This window comes from Hemibagrus wyckioides, linkage group LG08, assembly GCF_019097595.1.
Source record: "Hemibagrus wyckioides isolate EC202008001 linkage group LG08, SWU_Hwy_1.0, whole genome shotgun sequence".
NCBI classification, from domain to species: Eukaryota; Metazoa; Chordata; class Actinopteri; order Siluriformes; family Bagridae; genus Hemibagrus; species Hemibagrus wyckioides.
In genome coordinates, this window is record NC_080717.1 from 14,521,705 (window position 1) to 14,541,034 (window position 19,330).

At 39.7% G+C, this 19,330-nt stretch overlaps 1 protein-coding gene across 2 annotated transcripts in view; it reads left to right on the plus strand.

Moving 5' to 3' along the window:
- gria1a (glutamate receptor, ionotropic, AMPA 1a) overlaps positions 1-19,330 on the plus strand; it is a 75,858-nt gene that overhangs the window by 17,547 nt on the left and 38,981 nt on the right. For both annotated transcript variants that reach the window (XM_058397618.1, XM_058397619.1), the window contains 2 exons: positions 8,426-8,610; positions 12,466-12,519. In XM_058397618.1, coding sequence (XP_058253601.1) covers positions 8,426-8,610; positions 12,466-12,519 — 239 coding nt within the window. The remainder of the gene's footprint in view (positions 1-8,425; positions 8,611-12,465; positions 12,520-19,330) is intronic.

Here is a 19,330-nt window from a genome sequence, read left to right on the forward strand (position 1 = left end):
GCTAGGCAGAGGGATCGAGATAGGAAGGATGTGCAGCAAGTCAGAGTTATTAAGGATAGAGATGGAAAGGTGATCACAAGTGAGGAGAGTGTACATGGAGATGGAAGGAGTACTTTGAAGAGCTGATGAATGAGGAAAATGAGTGGGAAAAAAAGAGTAGATGGGGTGAACTCTGTGGAACAGAAAGTAGATAAGATTAGAAAGGATGAAGTTAGGAAGGCTTTGAAGAAGATGAAAAATGGAAAGGCAGTTGGTCCTGACGACATCCTGGTGGAGGTCTGGAAGTGCCTAGGAGAGGCAGCAGTGGAATTTTTAAGTAGTTTATTTAACAGGGTTTTAGAGAGTGAGAAGAATGGAGAAGACGTGTATTAGTGCCGATCTTTAAGAATAAGGGTGATGTGCAGAGTTGCAGCAACTATAGAGGGATAAAGTTGATGAGCCATACAATGAAGCTATGGGAAAGAGTAGTGGAAGCTAGGTTAAGGAAGGTAGTGGACATTTGTGAGCAGCAGTATGGCTTCATGCCCAGAAAGAGCACAACAGATGCAATTTTTGCTCTGAGAATGTTGATAGAGAAGTATAGGGATGGTCAGAGAGAGTTGCACTGTGTTTGTAGACTTGGAGAAAGCGTATGACAGGGTACCAAGAGAAGAGCTGTGGTACTGTATGAGGAAGTCAGGAGTAGCAGAGAAGTATGTCAGAGTGGTGCAGGACATGTATGAGTGGAGCAGGACAGTGGTGAGGTGTGCTGCAGGGCAGACAGAGGAGTTCAGAGTGGAGGTGGGACTGCATCAGGGATCAGCTCTGAGCCCCTTCCTGTTTGCTATGGTGATGGACCAGTTGTCAGAGGAGGTCAGACAGGAGTCTCCTTGGACAATGATGTTTGCAGATGACATTGTGATCTGGAGTGAGAGCAGGGAGCAGGTGGAGGAAAACCTGGAGAGGTGGAGGTTTGCACTGGAGAGAAGAGGAATGAAACTCAGTCATAGTAAGACTGAGTACATGTGTGTGAATGAAAGAGAGGGAAGTGGAACAGTAAGATTACAGGGTGAAGAGGTGAAGAATGTACAGGAGTTTAAGTACTTGGGGTCAACAGTCCAGAGTAATGGAGAGTGTGGGAAAGAGGTAAAGAAGCAAGTTCAGTCAGGTTGGAATGGGTGGAGAAAGATGTCGGGAGTTCTGTGTGATAGAAAAATTTCAGCAAGAATCAAGGGGAAGGTGTACAAGACAGTGGTGAGACCAGCCATGCTGTATGGTTTAGAGGCAGTGTCACTGAGGAAGAGACAAGAGTCAGAGCTGGAGGTATGGAGCTGGAAATGTTGAGGTTCTCTTTGGGAGTGACAAGGCTGGACAGGATTAGGAACAAGTACATCAGAGGGACAGCTCATGTTGGACGTTTGGGGGACAAAGTTAGGGAGGCCAGATTAAGATGTTTTGGACATGTTTAGAGGGGGGAGAGTGACTATATTGGTAGGAGAATGTTGGACATGGAGTTGCCAGGAAGGAGGCAAAAAGGAGGTATATGGATGGAATGAATGAGGATATGAAGATAGTGGGTGCAAGTGTTGAGGATGCAGAAGATAGGTGGAGAGAAATGATTCGCTGTGGCGACCCCTGAAGGGAAAAGCCGAAAGAAGAAGAAGAGTAGTAATGTGTAAACCTCTCTACCCTATACCCTAATGTGTAAGTCCTATCTACCATGATCTATAGATAAACAATGGCATATATTTATGTAAAATATATTAGTCAGTCAAGTTTCTAATAATAAAAAAATGTGTGTAATTGGTGAAGCAGTATGCTTCAATCAGCATTGCCTCCTCATAGCCCCAGGGTTCAATTCTAATTCAGCATTCAATTACATTACTTATATATATATTTGCATGTTCAACAGCCAATTGCAATTGATTTGTGTCCAGACTGCTAAATGACCATTTTGCTTTGGTTGTCAAAAGGCAGATGCATTTTTATATAGGGCAGACAGATTTGCAGATACTAAATGTTCATAAAAAGTGAGTCATTGGACTTGGACTACTCATGTTATGTCAAAGCAAAATTAGTAGCATGTCAAAACATACAGTGAGGTCACAAACAGATATACCTTGCAATCATTGCAGCATTCCCAAATGCACAAATATTTCTAGCAAACATCCATGCTTGAGCTCTCACTCATTTTCCATCAATATGTTCATGAAAAAAGAATGTGCTATTCACGGGAATGAGCATTTGATTTTAAGAAACAGCATATATGTCTATAGACAGCAATACAATCTGGCTAACCACTAAATAAAAGAAAACTAGCAATAGACATCTAAAATATGGGGTTTTATACTCTCTGTTTAAATTGGCAGATCAAACATGTTTGGCAAATGCTTTGAAGAAGTTAATAAAAAAAATGAGCAGTATGTCTATGGACAAACACTTAAATATATAAATTCTAATATTCACTTTAATTTTAACATCAAACATCAAAATGGTGGAAAATGTGACCTCTGTGACTTTAACTGTGGCATGGTTGTTGGGTATTTCAGAACTTGCTTAGCATATGGAATTTTCAAACACGACAGTCTCTAGAGTTTACACAGAATGGTGTGAAAAACAAAATATATTGAATGAGTGACATTTTGTTGGTGAAAATTCTTTGTTGATAAGAGAGATCAGGGGAAAATGGCCAGATTGGTTCACACTGCCCAGAAAGATATAGTAACTCAAATGTTCATTCCTTACATCCATGGTATATCTTGAAAATGTGCTAAAAGTGCAGAAGACCAAATCTTCTGTCAGCCAAGAACAGGAATCTAAGCCTTTTAAGGTGTAGCTTCACCCCAACTGGACAGTTGAAGATTAGAAAAAAATCTCCTGGTCTTTTTCCAGTTTTCAACTCACTCTCTTGGTCTTGGTTGATAGGTCTTTCAGCCTGCAGATTCTCCACTCACACAATGTTTTTTTTGCACCATTCTTTGTGAACTATAGAGATTGTTGTGTGCGAAATTCCCAAGGGATCAGCAGCTTCTGAAATACCCAAACCAGCCCATTTGGCACCAAAAGCCATGCCATGATTAAAGGTCCACTTTTTCTTCATTTTGATGTTTGATATGGTTATATATAATGTATATACTGTATATATGTAGCTAATTCACATATCCAGACAAGGAACAGCTTTCTAGTCATACTCTTCAACAAAAGCAGAGTTACTATTGGCTTTAATTATGTATTTAGGGACACTGCAACAATGGCAAACTTTATTTGCTGCCATTGTTCACTTTCCTAACAAAAGTTAGGAAATTCTTGTACTTACACATTCGTAACACAGAAGTGAGATAAAGACCTATGATTACAATGCAGTGTTCTCCATCAACAGGTTCATTGCACTCTTCTCAGCTTTAAGCTTTTTTGATAGCCCAAACAAGACAGCATATCCAAACAGAGACCTTTGAGCCTGTGAGCTTAGAAAGCCATGATAAACAACACCTCTGACAATCACCAGTCAAATCTTGTTAGCATAGTGTTGTTACTGAGAGTTGTCTTTCCAGGTAAATGGACTAGGTTGCTAACTAGGCTGTGGGGCAGAGCTGCCACAGTCTGCTCATGGGGTATTTCTGCTCAATAGAAGTGTCCACCCATAAATTCTTTTTCTCAGTAAAAAAAAATAGAGGGAATATTGTCCACTTGGACAGCTGCTGTATCCTACTGGAAACAGTGGTTACTGAGGATGAATAGAGGGTGAAGCAGTAATCGGTGTAAACAGTGAAAACAGTAATCACAGTGCATCTTGTCTTTCTTTTATTTTCTCAGTGATTACAGGACAATCTGAAGTGATGAACCCCACGCAGGGTATTTTAAAGAGGGACCTTACATGGCAGGCATTTGTAGGGTCATTCTAAAGTATTTACTTCAGAGGCATAAAATGCTGCAAGATTCTTCACTGTCTTTATGCTGAATAAAAATTGGCTGTGGAAAAGACATGCTTAAATGTAGGTTGTGCAGCAAATAAGCTGGTGTAGGTGTCATGAATTATTTACATAAAGTTTGGATCCCATGAATGACTATGCCCCTGAGCATAAAGTAAGATCCATAAATAGTTTGCCCAATTAGGTGTTAAAGAACTTGAGTGACCAGTGTTTTATATTGTGAAAGGGTTTCTCTTGAAACAGAAACAAATATTAAAGGCACATACAGAGACAATAGCAAGCATGTTTGTTTTTATCTCTGCTGGTCAAACCCATGCCAACACATTAAGCTTCTGGCAAATTCCTTTATCTACACCTCTCAAATCAATCAGTATTTGCATGATGGTGAGTCCTTCTGAATGAAATTTTATATCACTGACCATCCAGGTTGCTGTGGTAGTTAAGCTCTTTTGCAAGCCATTTGCTTTTCCACATATTGCATGTATCAGCACAGCTACCTTGTTTTTTCATCTGTATTATTTGCTTGAAGGTTCTGTACAGTTCCTTCAATAAACATTGTCCAGTTATATTAAGCTACTACTCTCTGCTGCCATGCTAGCTGTGGCTGCTTTTTCCTTTGGCTCTTTGCTAGTAGCCAAATTTCATCCAAAGCCCTCCTCCAGAGAAAATAAGTCACACAACAGGTGCTGTGTAGGTGCTTCAATAAACAACCTCAATGCAAAACTGAAAATAAATGTGAAGCCAGCAGATTATGAGACAATATTGAGCTGTTTATTTTTACTCATTTCTTTTTTTCATACTGATTATGATTATGTGACATCACCAGGTATGATTAACTCATGGAAGTCCACAATAAAGTCTAACATACAAAAATACACTACAGCCTTCACAGAGCCCTTACTTTAACCTCACTGAACACATCTGGGATGAATAGGAACACCTAATGTGCCCCAGGCCTCATCACCAGACCACAGTGCCTGACCATACTAATGATCTTGTGGCTGAATGGGCTGAAATTCTCAAAGCCATGCTCCAAAAATCTAGTGGAAGGCCTTCCCAGATTATTATTATGGTTATTATAACAACAAACAGGGGACCAACTTAATACATCTGGAATAAGATGTTCGAAAATCACATGAAGTTAAATCAGGTGTTTAAATATGTTTAAGTATGTTATATATATATATATATATATATATATATATATATATATATATATATATATATATATATATACATATACGTATATATATATACGTATATATATATACACTATATATATATATATATATATATATATATATATATATATATATACATATACGTATATATATATACGTATATATACACTATATTGTGCCAAAAGTATTCACTCACCTGCCTTGACTTGCATATGAACTTAAGTGATATCCCATTCCTAATCCATAGGGTTCAATATGACGTCGGTCCACCCTTTGCAGCTATAACAGCTTCAACTCTTCTGGGAAGGCTGTCCACAAGGTTTAGGAGTGTGTTTATGGGAATTTTTGACCATTCTTCCAGAAGCGCATTTGTGAGGTCACACACTGATGTTGCACAAGAAGGCCTGGCTCTCAGTCTCCACTCTAATTCATCCCAAAGGTGTTCTATCGGGTTGAGGTCAGGACTCTGTGCAGGCCAGTCAAGTTCATCCACACCAGACTCTGTCATCCATGTCTTTACGGACCTTGCTTTGTGCACTGGTGCACAGTCATGTTGGAAGAGGAAGGGGCCAGCTTCAAACTGTTCCCACAAAGTTGGGAGCATGGAATTGTCCAAAATGTCTTGGTATGCTGAAGCATTCAGAGTTTCTTTCACTGGAACTAAGGGGCCAAGCCCAGTTCCTGAAAAACAACCCCACACCATAATCCCCCCTCCACCAAACTTTACACTTGGCACAATGCAGTCAGACAAGTACCGTTCTCCTGGCAACCGCCAAACCCAGACTCGTCCATCAGATTGCCAGATGGAGAAGCGCGATTCGTCACTCCAGAGAACGCGTCTCCACTGCTCTAGAGTCCAGTGGCGGCGTGCTTTACACCACTGCATCTGACGCTTTGCATTGCACTTGGTGATGTATGGCTTGGATGCAGCTGCTCGGCCATGGAAACCCATTCCATGAAGCTCTCTGCGCACTGTTCTTGAGCTAATCTGAAGGCCACATGAAGTTTGGAGGTCTGTAGCGATTGACACTGCAGAAAGTTGGCGACCTCTTCGCACTATGCGCCTCAGCATCCGCTGACCCCGCTCCGTCAGTTTAAGTGGCCTACCACTTCGTGGCTGAGTTGCTGTCGTTCCCAAACACTTCCACGTTCTTATAATACAGCTGACAGTTGACTGTGGAATATTTAGGAGCGAGGAAATTTCACGACTGGATTTGTTGCACAGGTGGCATCCTATCACAGTTCCACGCTGGAATTCACTGAGCTCCTGAGAGCGACCCATTCTTTCACAAATGTTTGTAAAAACAGTCTGCATGCCTAGGTGCTTGATTTTATACACCTGTGGCCATGGAAGTGATTGGAACACCTGATTCTGATTATTTGGATAGGTGAGCGAATACTTTTGGCAATATAGTGTATGTATATATATATATATATATATATATATATATATATATATACGTATATATATATACACTATATTGCCAAAAGTATTCGCTCACCTGCCTTAACTCGCATATGAACTTAAGTGACATCCCATTCCTAATCCATAGGGTTCAATATGACGTCAGTCCACCCTTTGCAGCTATAACAGCTTCAACTCTTCTGGGAAGGCTGTCCACAAGGTTTAGGAGTGTGTTTATGGGAATTTTTGACCATTCTTCCAGAAGCGCATTTGTGAGGTCACACACTGATGTTGGACGAGAAGGCCTGGCTCTCAGTCTCCGCTCTAATTCATCCCAAAGGTGTTCTATCGGGTTGAGGTCAGGACACTGTGCAGGCCAGTCAAGTTCATCCACACCAGACTCTGTCATCCATGTCTTTATGGACCTCGCTTTGTGCACTGGTGCACAGTCATGTTGGAAGAGGAAGGGGCCAGCTCCAAACTGTTCCCACAAAGTTGGGAGCATGGAATTGTCCAAAATGTCTTGGTATGCTGAAGCATTCAGAGTTCCTTTCACTGGAACTAAGGGGCCAAGCCCAACCCCTGAAAAACAACCCCACACCATAATCCCCCCTCCACCAAACTTTACACTTGGCACAATACAGTCAGACATGTACCGTTCTCCGGGCAACCACCAAACCCAGACTCGTCCATCAGATTGCCAGATGGAGAAGCGCGATTCGTCACTCCAGAGAACGCGTCTCCACTGCTCTAGAGTCCAGTGGCGGCGTGCTTTACACCACTGCATCCGACGCTTTGCATTGCACTTGGTGATGTATGGCTTGGATGCAGCTGCTCGGCCATGGAAACCCATTCCATGAAGCTCTCTGCGCACTGTTCTTGAGCTAATCTGAAGGCCACATGAAGTATGGAGGTCTGTAGCGATTGACTCTGCAGAAAGTTGGCGACCTCTTCGCACTATGTGCCTCAGCATCCGCTGACCCCGCTCCATCAGTTTACGTGGCCTACCACTTCGTGGCTGAGTTGCTGTTGTTCCCAAACACTTCCATGTTCTTATAATACAGCTGACAGTTGACTGTGGAATATTTAGGAGCGAGGAAATTTCACGACTGGATTTGTTGCACAGGTGGCATCCTATCACAGTTCCACGCTGGAATTCACTGAGCTCCTGACAGCGACCCATTCTTTCACAAATGTTTGTAAAAACAGTCTGCATGCCTAGGTGCTTGATTTTATACACCTGTGGCCATGGAAGTGATTGGAACACCTGATTCTGATTATTTGGATGGGTGAGCGAATACTTTTGGCAATATAGTGTATATATATTACATATAAATCACTTTAGTTATGTGAATATTTTTAATCAAGCATTTTCTATGAAGCAGTTTAAAATAGTATTATATGGTTTGTTAGGTCACTGTAGCTGTAAATTTAGCTGGGCTTAAACAACTAAAAGTAAGGAACATAAAACATGTACAATATAAAACTCTGTGTTGTCTTTTATACAAAACCACAGTGTACAATGCAATTTCAAAGCACTAAAATACAGTACAATACATACAAAAGACACAGTGAGATCAACTGCAGTGCCTGATAAGCAGTTTGCTCCCCCATAAAAAGCAGTAAATACAGACTTGTACCACATTTTTCAGTTTATTTTGCTTTAAAATAATCATCATAATGCAATGACTGTTTGTTTAACTATGTTCTCAAAAGTCTGTAGAAAAAATGAATGGAAAATGTACTTGCAGGACCAAGGCCATTGTTAAAGTGGGTGGGTAGTGTTCGGCTCTATTCCCTTTATATCTTGTTCATTTTTCTTTTATTTTTATGTGATTTTTCTTTCACTGTGATATGTCTCTTTGTTATGCTGTGTTTTTCAATGTGCATTTGTCTCTCTAAAGAATGCTTGCCTCTTGCTGCTTTTAAAGGACTAATCGTTCTGCAGAAGGTTCTGGACACAGCAGCGGAGCGGAACTGGCTGGTAACCTCAGTGAATGTGGAGACTATGACTGAAGCATCCTTCCTCAAAGTCTTTCAGGACCTCGACAAGAGAAAGGAAGGCCAGATCATAATTGACTGTGAGCCGGACCATCTCAGCTCTATCCTAAAGAAGGTAATCATTCATTCTCTCTTCCTGCTAGGACATATGTACCACCTTAGTAACTTGCTGAAACAAGATGATGCTCTTCCTTCATGTGACCAACTGCTTGCCTCACAAGAAAAAACAGGTTAATTTTACTAATAATTTATCATTAAAAAAATCAAAATTGTGTTGTTAAAAAAAGCTTAAATTGCAATCCAATCACTATTATCATCCTCTTGCTGTGCACTGGCAGGCCTAGATACTAATTTAATGTAATGTAATGTAATTCAAAGTGTTCACAAAGAGCCTGTGGCTATGGTTATCAGTTGAGCTCGTCAGATAATGAGCATGCCAGTGACATTTGGAGCTGCCATTCCCCTCATCACCTTTTGTCACCCATTCTGAGGAAGAGTAAGAAGATTCCTGAAACTGTAATTAACAACTACTAACCTTCTGGGGATTTTTATTCTATTCTTTTCCTCTTTCCTCTTTTGTGGTTTAATATGATAGAGCAACCAGTATTCTCTGCCTGGTTATTTGTGTAGTTTCTTTAATTTACTTTTTATAGATTAACACTCTATCAAGGTCATTAGGGAGAAATTTTCCTCTTAAATCAATTGAGTTTCAAGTTGGATTTGGCTTTGTCTGGCCAGGAGGTGGCCTGAAGGGAAAGCTTTCTGCTGAGGTCATTATTAATAAATAATGTTACTGTCTGTTATGCCCTTAAGCTTGCATATGCTCTCATAACGTTATCTTAAAGACAACAAGGTTAGGACTGGTTCAACTTCTATGTATTCATGCATTTATTAATTCATCTTCAGAAACCACTAAATCCCACTCATGGTTGAGGTGGATTCAGCCACCACTATGTGTACACACATTCTTCACCACCAGTGTTGGGCTAATTTTGTTTTTAGTAGCGCTTATTTTTAAGCCAGTTTATATGATCTGTATACATTTTACATATATATGTAAATATATATGTACTCCAATCCAAAAGACGAGCTCTTGCTCAAATTGCTAAAAAAGTTAGTTTTGATAGAAAGGTGTCAGAATACACAGTGCATCACAGTTTGTTGCGTATAGGGCTGCATAGCTGTGGACCAGTCAGGGTGCCCATGCTGACCCTTGTGCACCGCCAAAAGCAGCAACAATGGACACGTAAGCATTCCAACCGGACCATGGAGCAATGGAAAAAGGTGCCCTGGTCTGATGAATCACGTTTTCTTTTACATCACGTGGATGGCCTGGTGCATGTACGTCGCTTACCTGGGGAACACATGGCACCAGGATGAACTATGGGAAGAAGGCAAACCAGCAGAGGCAGTGTCATGCTTTGGGCAATGTTCTGCTGGGAAACCTTGGGTCCTGCCATCCAAGTGGATGTTACTTTGACATGTACCACCATAATCATTGTTGCAGACCATGTACACCCTTTCATGGTAATGTTATTCCGTTATGGCTATGGCCTCTTTCAGCAGGATAATGTACCATGCCACAAAGCAAAAATGGTTTAGGAATGGTTTGATGAGCACAACAACGAGTTTGAGGTGTTGACTTGGACTTCAAATTCCCCAGATCTGTGGGATGTGCTGGACAAACAAGACGAACGATCCATGGAGGCCCCACCTCGCAACTTACAGGACTTAAAGGATCTGCTGCTAACATCTTGGTGCCAGATACCACAGCACACCTTCAGAGATCTAGTGGTGTCATGCCTCGACAGGTCAGGGCTGTTTTGGCAGCAAAAGGGGGACCAACACAATATTAGCCAGGTGGCCCTAATGTTATGGCTGATCGGTATATATATATACATATATATATATATATATATATATATATATATATATATATATATATATATATATATACACAGAGGAATACTCATCACTTAATTAGTAATGCTTTATTAGGAACCTTTTGCTCTCAAAACCCAGATTTTCCATAGAATGGAATACAATGTTGGATTCAGATCTACTAGGGATCCCCAGTAAAGAACATTTAACTTATTGTCATGTTCCAGAAAGCGGTTTGAGGTCATTTTTAATTTGGGGCATGGAACGTTATGCTGCATTATGCTGGAAATGGTTAAATTGTTGATTTTTTGGTATTTACAGGCCCAAATTGTGCTAAGAAAACATTCTCCACACCATTACACCACCATTACAACACCAGCCTGGACTGCAGACACAAGGCAAGTTGGGATTCGTGGCACCAAATTCTGACCCTACAATATGTATTCCTTAACAGAAATCAAGAATTCTCTGACTTCTCTGACTCAAACTACATTTCTCCAGTATTCAGCTATCCAGCGTTGGTGATCCTTTACCAACTGCAACCTCAGCTTTATGTTCTTATCTGACAAAAGTGGAATAAGACATAGAATTTTGCTGGTTTTTTGCTCATCCAGCTCAAGCTTTAATGTGCTGGTCTGAGATGCTTTTCTGCTCACCACAATTGTACAAAATGATTGTCTGATATAGCATAGTCTTTTCTTTTTTAGCTCAAATCAGTCTGGCCATTCTGACCTCATCAACAAGGTGTTTTTTATGTGGAACTGCTGCTCACTGGATGTTTTTTTTATTTATTTTATAATAAATCATAAATTATTATATCATTCTGAGTATACGCTAGAGACTGCTGTGTGAAAATCCCAGGAGATCAACAGTTATGTAGATATTCAAACCAGCCCATCTGGCAACAGCAATCATGCAACAGTCAAAATCACTGTGATCACATTTTCCCCATTCTAATGGTTGATATGAGCATTATCTACATTATTTTATGCACTGCACTACTGCCACATGATTGGATGATTATTTAATGAATGAGTATTTTTACAGGTGTTCCTAATAAAGGTCTGTGAGTATATATGTATGTATGTATTTTTGCTCCCTCATACTACAAGCAAACGCTAATTCTCTCTTCTCCATCTCTCTCTCTCTTTCTCTCTCTCACACACAAGCACACATTCTCTGCTTATCTCTCTCTTTTTTATATACCCACCAGTGCAGTGATACACATTTAAGCATATTATGGATCTGTTGACTTGATTGCCCAGAAAGTGAGTCAGCAAAGCAAACAGGGCAGATTGAAGGGTTCAGAATGTTAATGTGCACCTCCTCCTTTAGGACATGACTCATACTTTTCCAGCACTGATGCCCTCTGTGTTTTTAACTGGCATTGTTACTCTTCCTGGTTCTGTCTAACAATAGAGATCTTTCAATCATTCATGTCCCTTTGTTGTGAAATTGAGTGCATTTCTATAACATGCATTTCTTAAAAAACATTACTGGCTATTGCACTCTAAAAGATGTGACTGGAGATGTAGACCTGGACTAGAAAAGGTACTGTTTTATTGTTGTTTGAATTGAGGTTCTCAAGAGATAGTACAGAGATCTCAAATCCCTTTGTTTTCTTTACATTTTTAATTAAATTTCAATAGAACTGTTATATTTTGAAGGTAGAACTGAAGACAAATTTCTGATTTTGGCTTTCTGTTATATTGTACATGAGCAGATATATGATTTCAGTCATGCATTTTGTATGTTAAATAACTGTGTTTTTATATTAAACTTTGTACTTTGTAATTATATTAAATTATATTAGCCAACCACCATTTCTAAGAATACATTGAAATTCTCACTACCACTATAAAAGCTGTCTGACTTAATTTTCCCTTAGCCCTTACCATTCATCATTTTTTCATACAAGTTCACTTAAAGATCTGTTTTATACATTTGTGATGATCCTGATCTTGATTATTAGACAATAATTGTTTTGTTTACTTAGTCATTTGTTTCATTTATTTAGTTGTTTGCTTAGTCATTCAGTTTGTTTTGTGCATTCAGTGATACCTTTTGAAAACTCTTTTTTCTCTTGTAGATTGTAGAACTGGGAAAAAATGTTAAGAACTATCACTACATACTGGCAAACTTGGTAAGTTTAAAATGCATGCTTGTATATTTACATTTACATTCATCTGGTTGGGTAAAACGCATGTAACTTGACAGGAAATGAACCATAGGTGGCCATAGGTTAACTTATTTTTTTAGTACTTAGCTCTGTGTTGTTTTATGTAGCTCTGTATTTTTATGTAGCACCATGGTCCTGGAGGAACGTTGTTTCATTTCACTATGTACTGCATCAGCTATATATTGTCGAAATGACAATAAAAGCTTCTTGACTTGACTTGAGATCAAACTGGTCGCTAGGCAGTTCTCCCTCCCACTATTCAGGTAAGCAAAATGGTCCTGATTGACTTAATGGTGGGCGCTGTAGTGCAGAGTTTAACATTTTGTTCGATATCTTACAGTTCTTTTTTCCAGTGAATCATTCAGTTCTCCCAAACAAAAAGGCCCTCAAGACATTTAGATCAGGCCACTTTTTTCAAAATATGCAAAAATCTACTTTTGCAAACTCCTGTCTTCAAAACTGAGCAAAGCTGATAGATGACTAAGTGTTCAGTACAAGGAATTAGGTATTCTACATTGACATTCTAATCTGTAACTGGATTTTAAACATTACTTTCACATATTTCATGCAGCTAGCATTAAGCAATCATCACAAAACTTTTGTGAATTTTGGCATGACTTGGCACTGGGGTTGCAAAAAGTGGACAGGGACAGAGAGAGCAAAAGTGGGTGACTTTGTGGCAGCTAAATTACAGTGCCACAGTCTTAACCCAAAGACATGTTTACAAAGGTAAGAATTTGACTTGATCTTGTGTATACATGATATTGCTAGAAGTATCTGGACACCTGACCATTCACACCCATACTGTATGTGCTTGTTAAACTTCCTATTTAAGATTTAGATTGCCCCTTCATCAGCCCCTTGAAGTTATAATAACCTCATTCTTCTGAGACGGCTTTCCACCAGATTTTGGAGCATGTCAGTTGGGATTTGTGCCCATTCCGCCACAATAGCATTAGGTCAGGAACTGAAGATGGGCAAGGAGGCCTTGCATGCAATTTATCCCAAAAGTGTTTAACTGAGTTGAGTTTAGGGGTAGTTGAAGACCATTTGATTTCTTCCACACTAACCTTGGCAAATCATTCCCTCATAGACCTTACTTTCTGCACAGGGACAGTGTAATGCTGGTAAAGGTTTAGGCTATAAGACTTAGTTCCAGTAAAGTGATTCCTTAATGCTACAGCATACAGTAAGACATTCTATCCAGCTAAACTAAACTACAGAACATATTGTCATGGTTTTGGAGTGAATGGACCTAATTCAACTGCTCATAATGCATGAAGAGGAACAGAGACAGGAACATTATTTTTCAGCACAATAAATAATTTTAGAAGATTACCTCTAACTGATTGTCCCAGGAAGGGAAAATATTATGAATCAAAACGTGTCCACAGTGGTAGCTTTTTAAATAAGCAATGCATCATTCTAATCAGTGAGATCTGAAGTGACTCTCAGTTTCTCTTCTAGATTCTCTCCTTTTCTCCAAACCTCCTGGAGTTATGATTTACCATGCAAAATTAGCTGTAGTTCTGTGCTTTTTTGCTTCCTTCTTCTTGAGCCTTGTCAAAGCTGCAGACTTGATAGCTGTCTAATTCTTACATTAATCCTTGCTCTAGTTTCTTTTAAAAATAAGGTGATTAAATTCTACAATATAATGTGAGCAGTGGAGTCTGATGTCTGTGTTCATTGTGGCACGTTTGATGTTTTTTTTTTCTTTCATTTATTTATTTAACATTTTCCCTGGCGATGTGTTAATGAGAAAGGGTGCCTTTGTTGAGCACTAAAAGTTTCTCTCACTGCCCCTTTGTGTCCAGCTTTGTAAACAGCTCATGAGTTCTCAAATCTTCATCTCAGTTAATATGAAAATGTTTCACTTCCCTGAGAGATTCTGCTAGGAGAACAGTGAGGCTTTATGAGTGTAGTGATGTGGAAAGTTTGAACAATGTACTAGGGGGCTTAGGATGTGTTTTACTTACTAAGACTTGCTGCCATTAGTGTGCTTATGTTTGCTTGGGGGCAGTGACAGGGTTGTGTCCAGAGTGTGTGAGTGGATGTGTTAGAGATGTAGTGTGCCTTGTGAAAGTGCATATGTTCCCAGGGACATGATGGCATGCTGCTTCTCCTGGGGAACAACACTTTCAAAGGTCAGAGAGCAAATCACACTCAGTGAGGCTGGCACATTCACTTATAGCTACACACTAAAAATTGATTTGCAGAAATAAACTCTCACTCTTTTTTCCACTGTACCTCTCTGTCTATTTGTCATACTGTCCTGATGAAGTAACTGACGAAGTACTCCTCTGTATTTTTGTCTTGAAAAGCCATGTCAACTTGGGCTAATTCACAGCTTCCTCCAGATGAATTTATGCTACAGTGTCACAAACATGTGTGCATATACATAGGCCCATTTCTGGATATTTGCCACAACTGGTAAACATCTGTAAGCATTTTTTAAGATTTCAGTTTTCTAGGCAATTTTCCAGTGGCATATGCTTTGTCTACTTTTTCTGTGTCAAACAGTTGCCTGACTAATCTGGGAAGACTTGGCAGCACTGCTATGCTAACAAGATTTAATGGGTGATTGTCAGAAGTGTTGAACAGTTAACATAGTAGCTAGCGTTATTTGTGGTTGGGACTAAACTGGAGAGACACCCATTTAGTGTGCTGCCCATGTTGTTTACATCTGCATGTGAATTTGAATATTGCAAATACTTTTTTCGAGAGACACTCTAGGGCAAGAAGTAATCTGAGGCATATCGACATTTGACTGTTCAGTTGGAGATATAAGCTCAATGGGAGGCTTACCTTAATGTTAATCTTCCTCCAGAAATGAGATTATAATTTTATCAAGTGAACAGAATTTTTTGTTTTTGTAGGCCATAACATGCAATATGTCAGAGCTTTACATGACAGTTGGACAGGGATTACAACATCCAACCATTACAAGTGCTCTAACATGCATGGTCACCCTTTTCTGATTCCAAAGCCCCTGGTCTCATTTACACAGTCACAGCCAAATTACTTAAGTGCTCTTAGTTCTTACATTCATTGCAAAGTATATGGTCACTGTTGTACTTTTCAAGTCTATTCATACTATATCAAGCCTTTGTATTTTGATTTATAACTATTCTGCAATGACAAGGTAACCCTTGACTACTTGACATTTTTGACATGTCCATTCACTTTGATGCTCTGTTCAAGGATAGAAAAGTTGCAAAGGCAACCTTCACCCATTCCTGGAAATCCAAGCCATTGAACCCATGCTGCCTGATATAGCTGAACAATGTGGAAAGCCAAAGTTACTGAAAGGAAGAATTATGTTATTACTGCTCTTAATCCTTCTTTCTTGCACAGTGCAGCACATACTTATACCATCTCCACTAACCATCCGACTAAAGAAGGGAGCCAAATTGTTTCACTGGAATCCCTTTGCAGGACAGTCACAAGAAACCATGTGAAAATGCAATCAAAAAAGCCTTCACCACAGAGCCCATGTTAAAAAACACTGACCCCTCCAAATCATTCATGTCACAGGTCATACACCAAGCCAAGACTGAGCACAGTAACACACAATGCAGTTACACTGCATCAGCAAGGTCTCTCCCAGGCAAAGATTTCTAAGCAGACTGCTGTTCAAGCTATTTTGAAGAAGCACAAAGAAACAATGTTGAGGACCATATATGCAGAGGTTGGTCAAGGACACTTAATGCAGCAAATGAAACCATACTTGCTTCCCCTCAACATCAGAAGATGTCCAGCAGTTCCATCAGTAAAGAACTGACGGAAACCAGTGAAACCCAGGTACACCCATCTACTGGTCATAGAAGTCTTGCCAGAAGTGGTCTTCATGGAATAATTGCAGCCAAACAGCCATACCTCCAACGTGGACACAAGGCTAAGAGACTTTATGCACAAAAAATAGGAACTGGGGTGCAGAAAAATGGCAGCAGGTGCTGTTATCTGATGAGTCAAAATTTGAAATATTTGGCTGTAGCAGGAGGCGGATTGTTTGCTGAAGGGCTGTAGAACACTGCAATAATGAGTGTCTGTAGGTAGCACTGAAGCATGGTGGAGGATCCTTGCAAATTTGGGGCTGCATTCCTGCAAATGGAGTTAGAGATTTGGTCAGGTTTAGTGGTGTCCTCAATGCTGAGAAATGCTGGTAGATAATTGTCCATCATGCAATACTGTTAGGGAGCAGTCTGGTTGGTGCCAAATTTATTAAAGTGAACAGGTGTTTTATTTACAACAATCTTAGAAAGAATGCAGGAAGTGAAGGATTTAGTGCAGTTTACTCAAATAGAGTGAAGCAGTGGAGGTGTTGGTGAGCAGTGGCGGCTCTCTCTGAACAGCAGGAGAGCAGATGAGGCAGGACCCAGGTAGCATTGCTATCTCACTGGGAATCTGGAGAGAGACACAAACAGAGACAAATTTATTATTAGGGATTATTGTCCCTAAGAGAACTTGCCTCTTCTTTTCCACAGCACCCAATGAGACTCTCCACTCTTCAGGGTGAGTGCATGTTGCAGCGACACTGATTAGTCTGCCGCTTGCTGTTATTGCCTCGTCCTGCTGCTGTAAGAGCACACCAGGCAGTATTTGTGTGAGGAGCAAAAGATCTCTGTTTGTTGATGGTGGGACAGGCTCTGGTGGTGAATGTGATTGGACCAGGTGGAGGAGTGTCCAGGTAAGCTGCAACATGGGCTTTGGTCAGGCATCAGGGCCCTTTGTCAGGTCAAGTGTGCAGATGAACTGGGCCCTCTTTTTTATTTGTATTTTGCACAGTTGACATGAGCTGTATAATACTTATTAAACAAAATATCCAAATATAAAAAAAATACATAGAGCAAAAATTTACCTGATTATAATATAAGATGAGAATACCCGAAATAGTCAGTGAATAATGGATGATATGTACATAACTACTGGTTTTAGTTAGGACTCTGGCTACTGCATTGTGGACTAACTAGAACTTGTTTATGCACCTACTGGATCACTCAGACAAGTCTTTTACTACCGCACATGATGAAACAGAAAGGCCATCTAGAGTTATTGTGTAATCAGAAAGCTTTTATTTGGCTGCATGTGGTGTTCTCAGAATTAAGTATGAGAAAGTTAATAAGCATAAAAGGATCTAATGACCTTCATACATTCCTCAGCTTTATTAAGCTGGTGCCTCTCGTGGCTTTGGTAAAACATACAATGGTGTATCATCAGCATAACAGTGGAAGCTAATACTATGTTTAGTGTTTACCCAATTAACCGCTACTGAATTGCTGTCCAGGGTCCCTTGATGATCAAAATGAATATTAAATTCCCTAACAATAAACAATTTGTCTAAAGAAACAACAAGGTTTGAGATGAAATCCACAAATTAACAGACTAATTCAGAATATGCCTTTGGGAGTAAATCAGGGGTGTCCAAACCACAAAGGGCCGGTGTGGGTGCAGGTTTTCATTCCAACCGAGCAGAAGACACACCTGATTCTATTGAAAGCCAAGATCAGTTGATTAAACAGGTGGAATCAGGTGTGGCTGCTCTTTGATTGGAATGAAAACCTGCTCCCACACCGGCCCTTTGTGGATAAGATTGGACATCCATGCTGTAAATAATACTTAGGATTATTATGGATTATGGATTATCGTCAAATAATTGCAACACCTCCCCCTTTGCCCATTAGGCAAGGCTAATATATATGATTGCATTTTGGTTTAATTTCTGTTAAACACAGTACATTACTGTGGATCAGTAGTAATTTTATTAACAATAAGTGCTTTGGATGTAAGAAAACTATTGTTTACCCATCCTAGCTTCATATGAAAGTTGCTGGCTTTTTTATTCAATTTGGTCTAATTTTGGTTAGCTCAGGGAATGGACACAGTCTCAGTATTGCGGAATCTCATTGCTGCTCACCAATGTTCAGGTTAACCTGTCTGTCTGCTCCCTGGCCTAGGCTCTGGATTGTCACCAATTAACTAGGCCTATTCTGAGAAATGAGAGCAGCACCTTCCCAAGTGTGATTGGACACCATCCAACCCTTACTGCCCAGCATTGCCCTTAAAATTGCTCCAATTACCTTTAAAGCCCTCATTGTTTCCGGAGCACCACCTGGATATCCAGCAGTTCAGTGCCCCTAATCTTCTATAAGCTACATCATCATGCCACATTATGATAGGGCTATGGTATATTACAAACATTGCCTCTAAAAATTTGCACACCTGTGCAATGTTATGCTTCGTAACCTCGTAACCTGATGAAGGTGTATATAATTAGCTTTCACGTGAAAACTACCTTTGAAAACCTATGCTTGCATAACACCATAAGAATACCTAATTTCTATACACCTAATGAGTGCTGCTGGAACCCCTAAAGGCCTACTTAGTTTCACATGCTGAAAGATGTCTCCTACAACCAGAGTTCTTTAAGGTTCCTCAGTAGGTTCAATGAAGAAAGCATACCATGGGAATAGTGATGTGTAAGTTATTTGTGACACCTACAAATAACAAGTTGTCTTATATTATAAAATTTATACAGTATTTTGTAGATTTTATATTTATTTTGTTATTCTCTGTTATTATTTATAAATCAGTGTGTTAGTTGTTGCACTCTAATGGATTAATGTTACACAAAACATTTACAGTGGAGATCAAATTTAGAGAACAGTTTATTAACACTTTTTCTGAACACTTTTCTTTTTCTGATTTTATTAACACTTTTTTGAAATATTGTTAATCTTCATTGCTCAAAATTTTGAATTAGCAGTGAGTATACCAA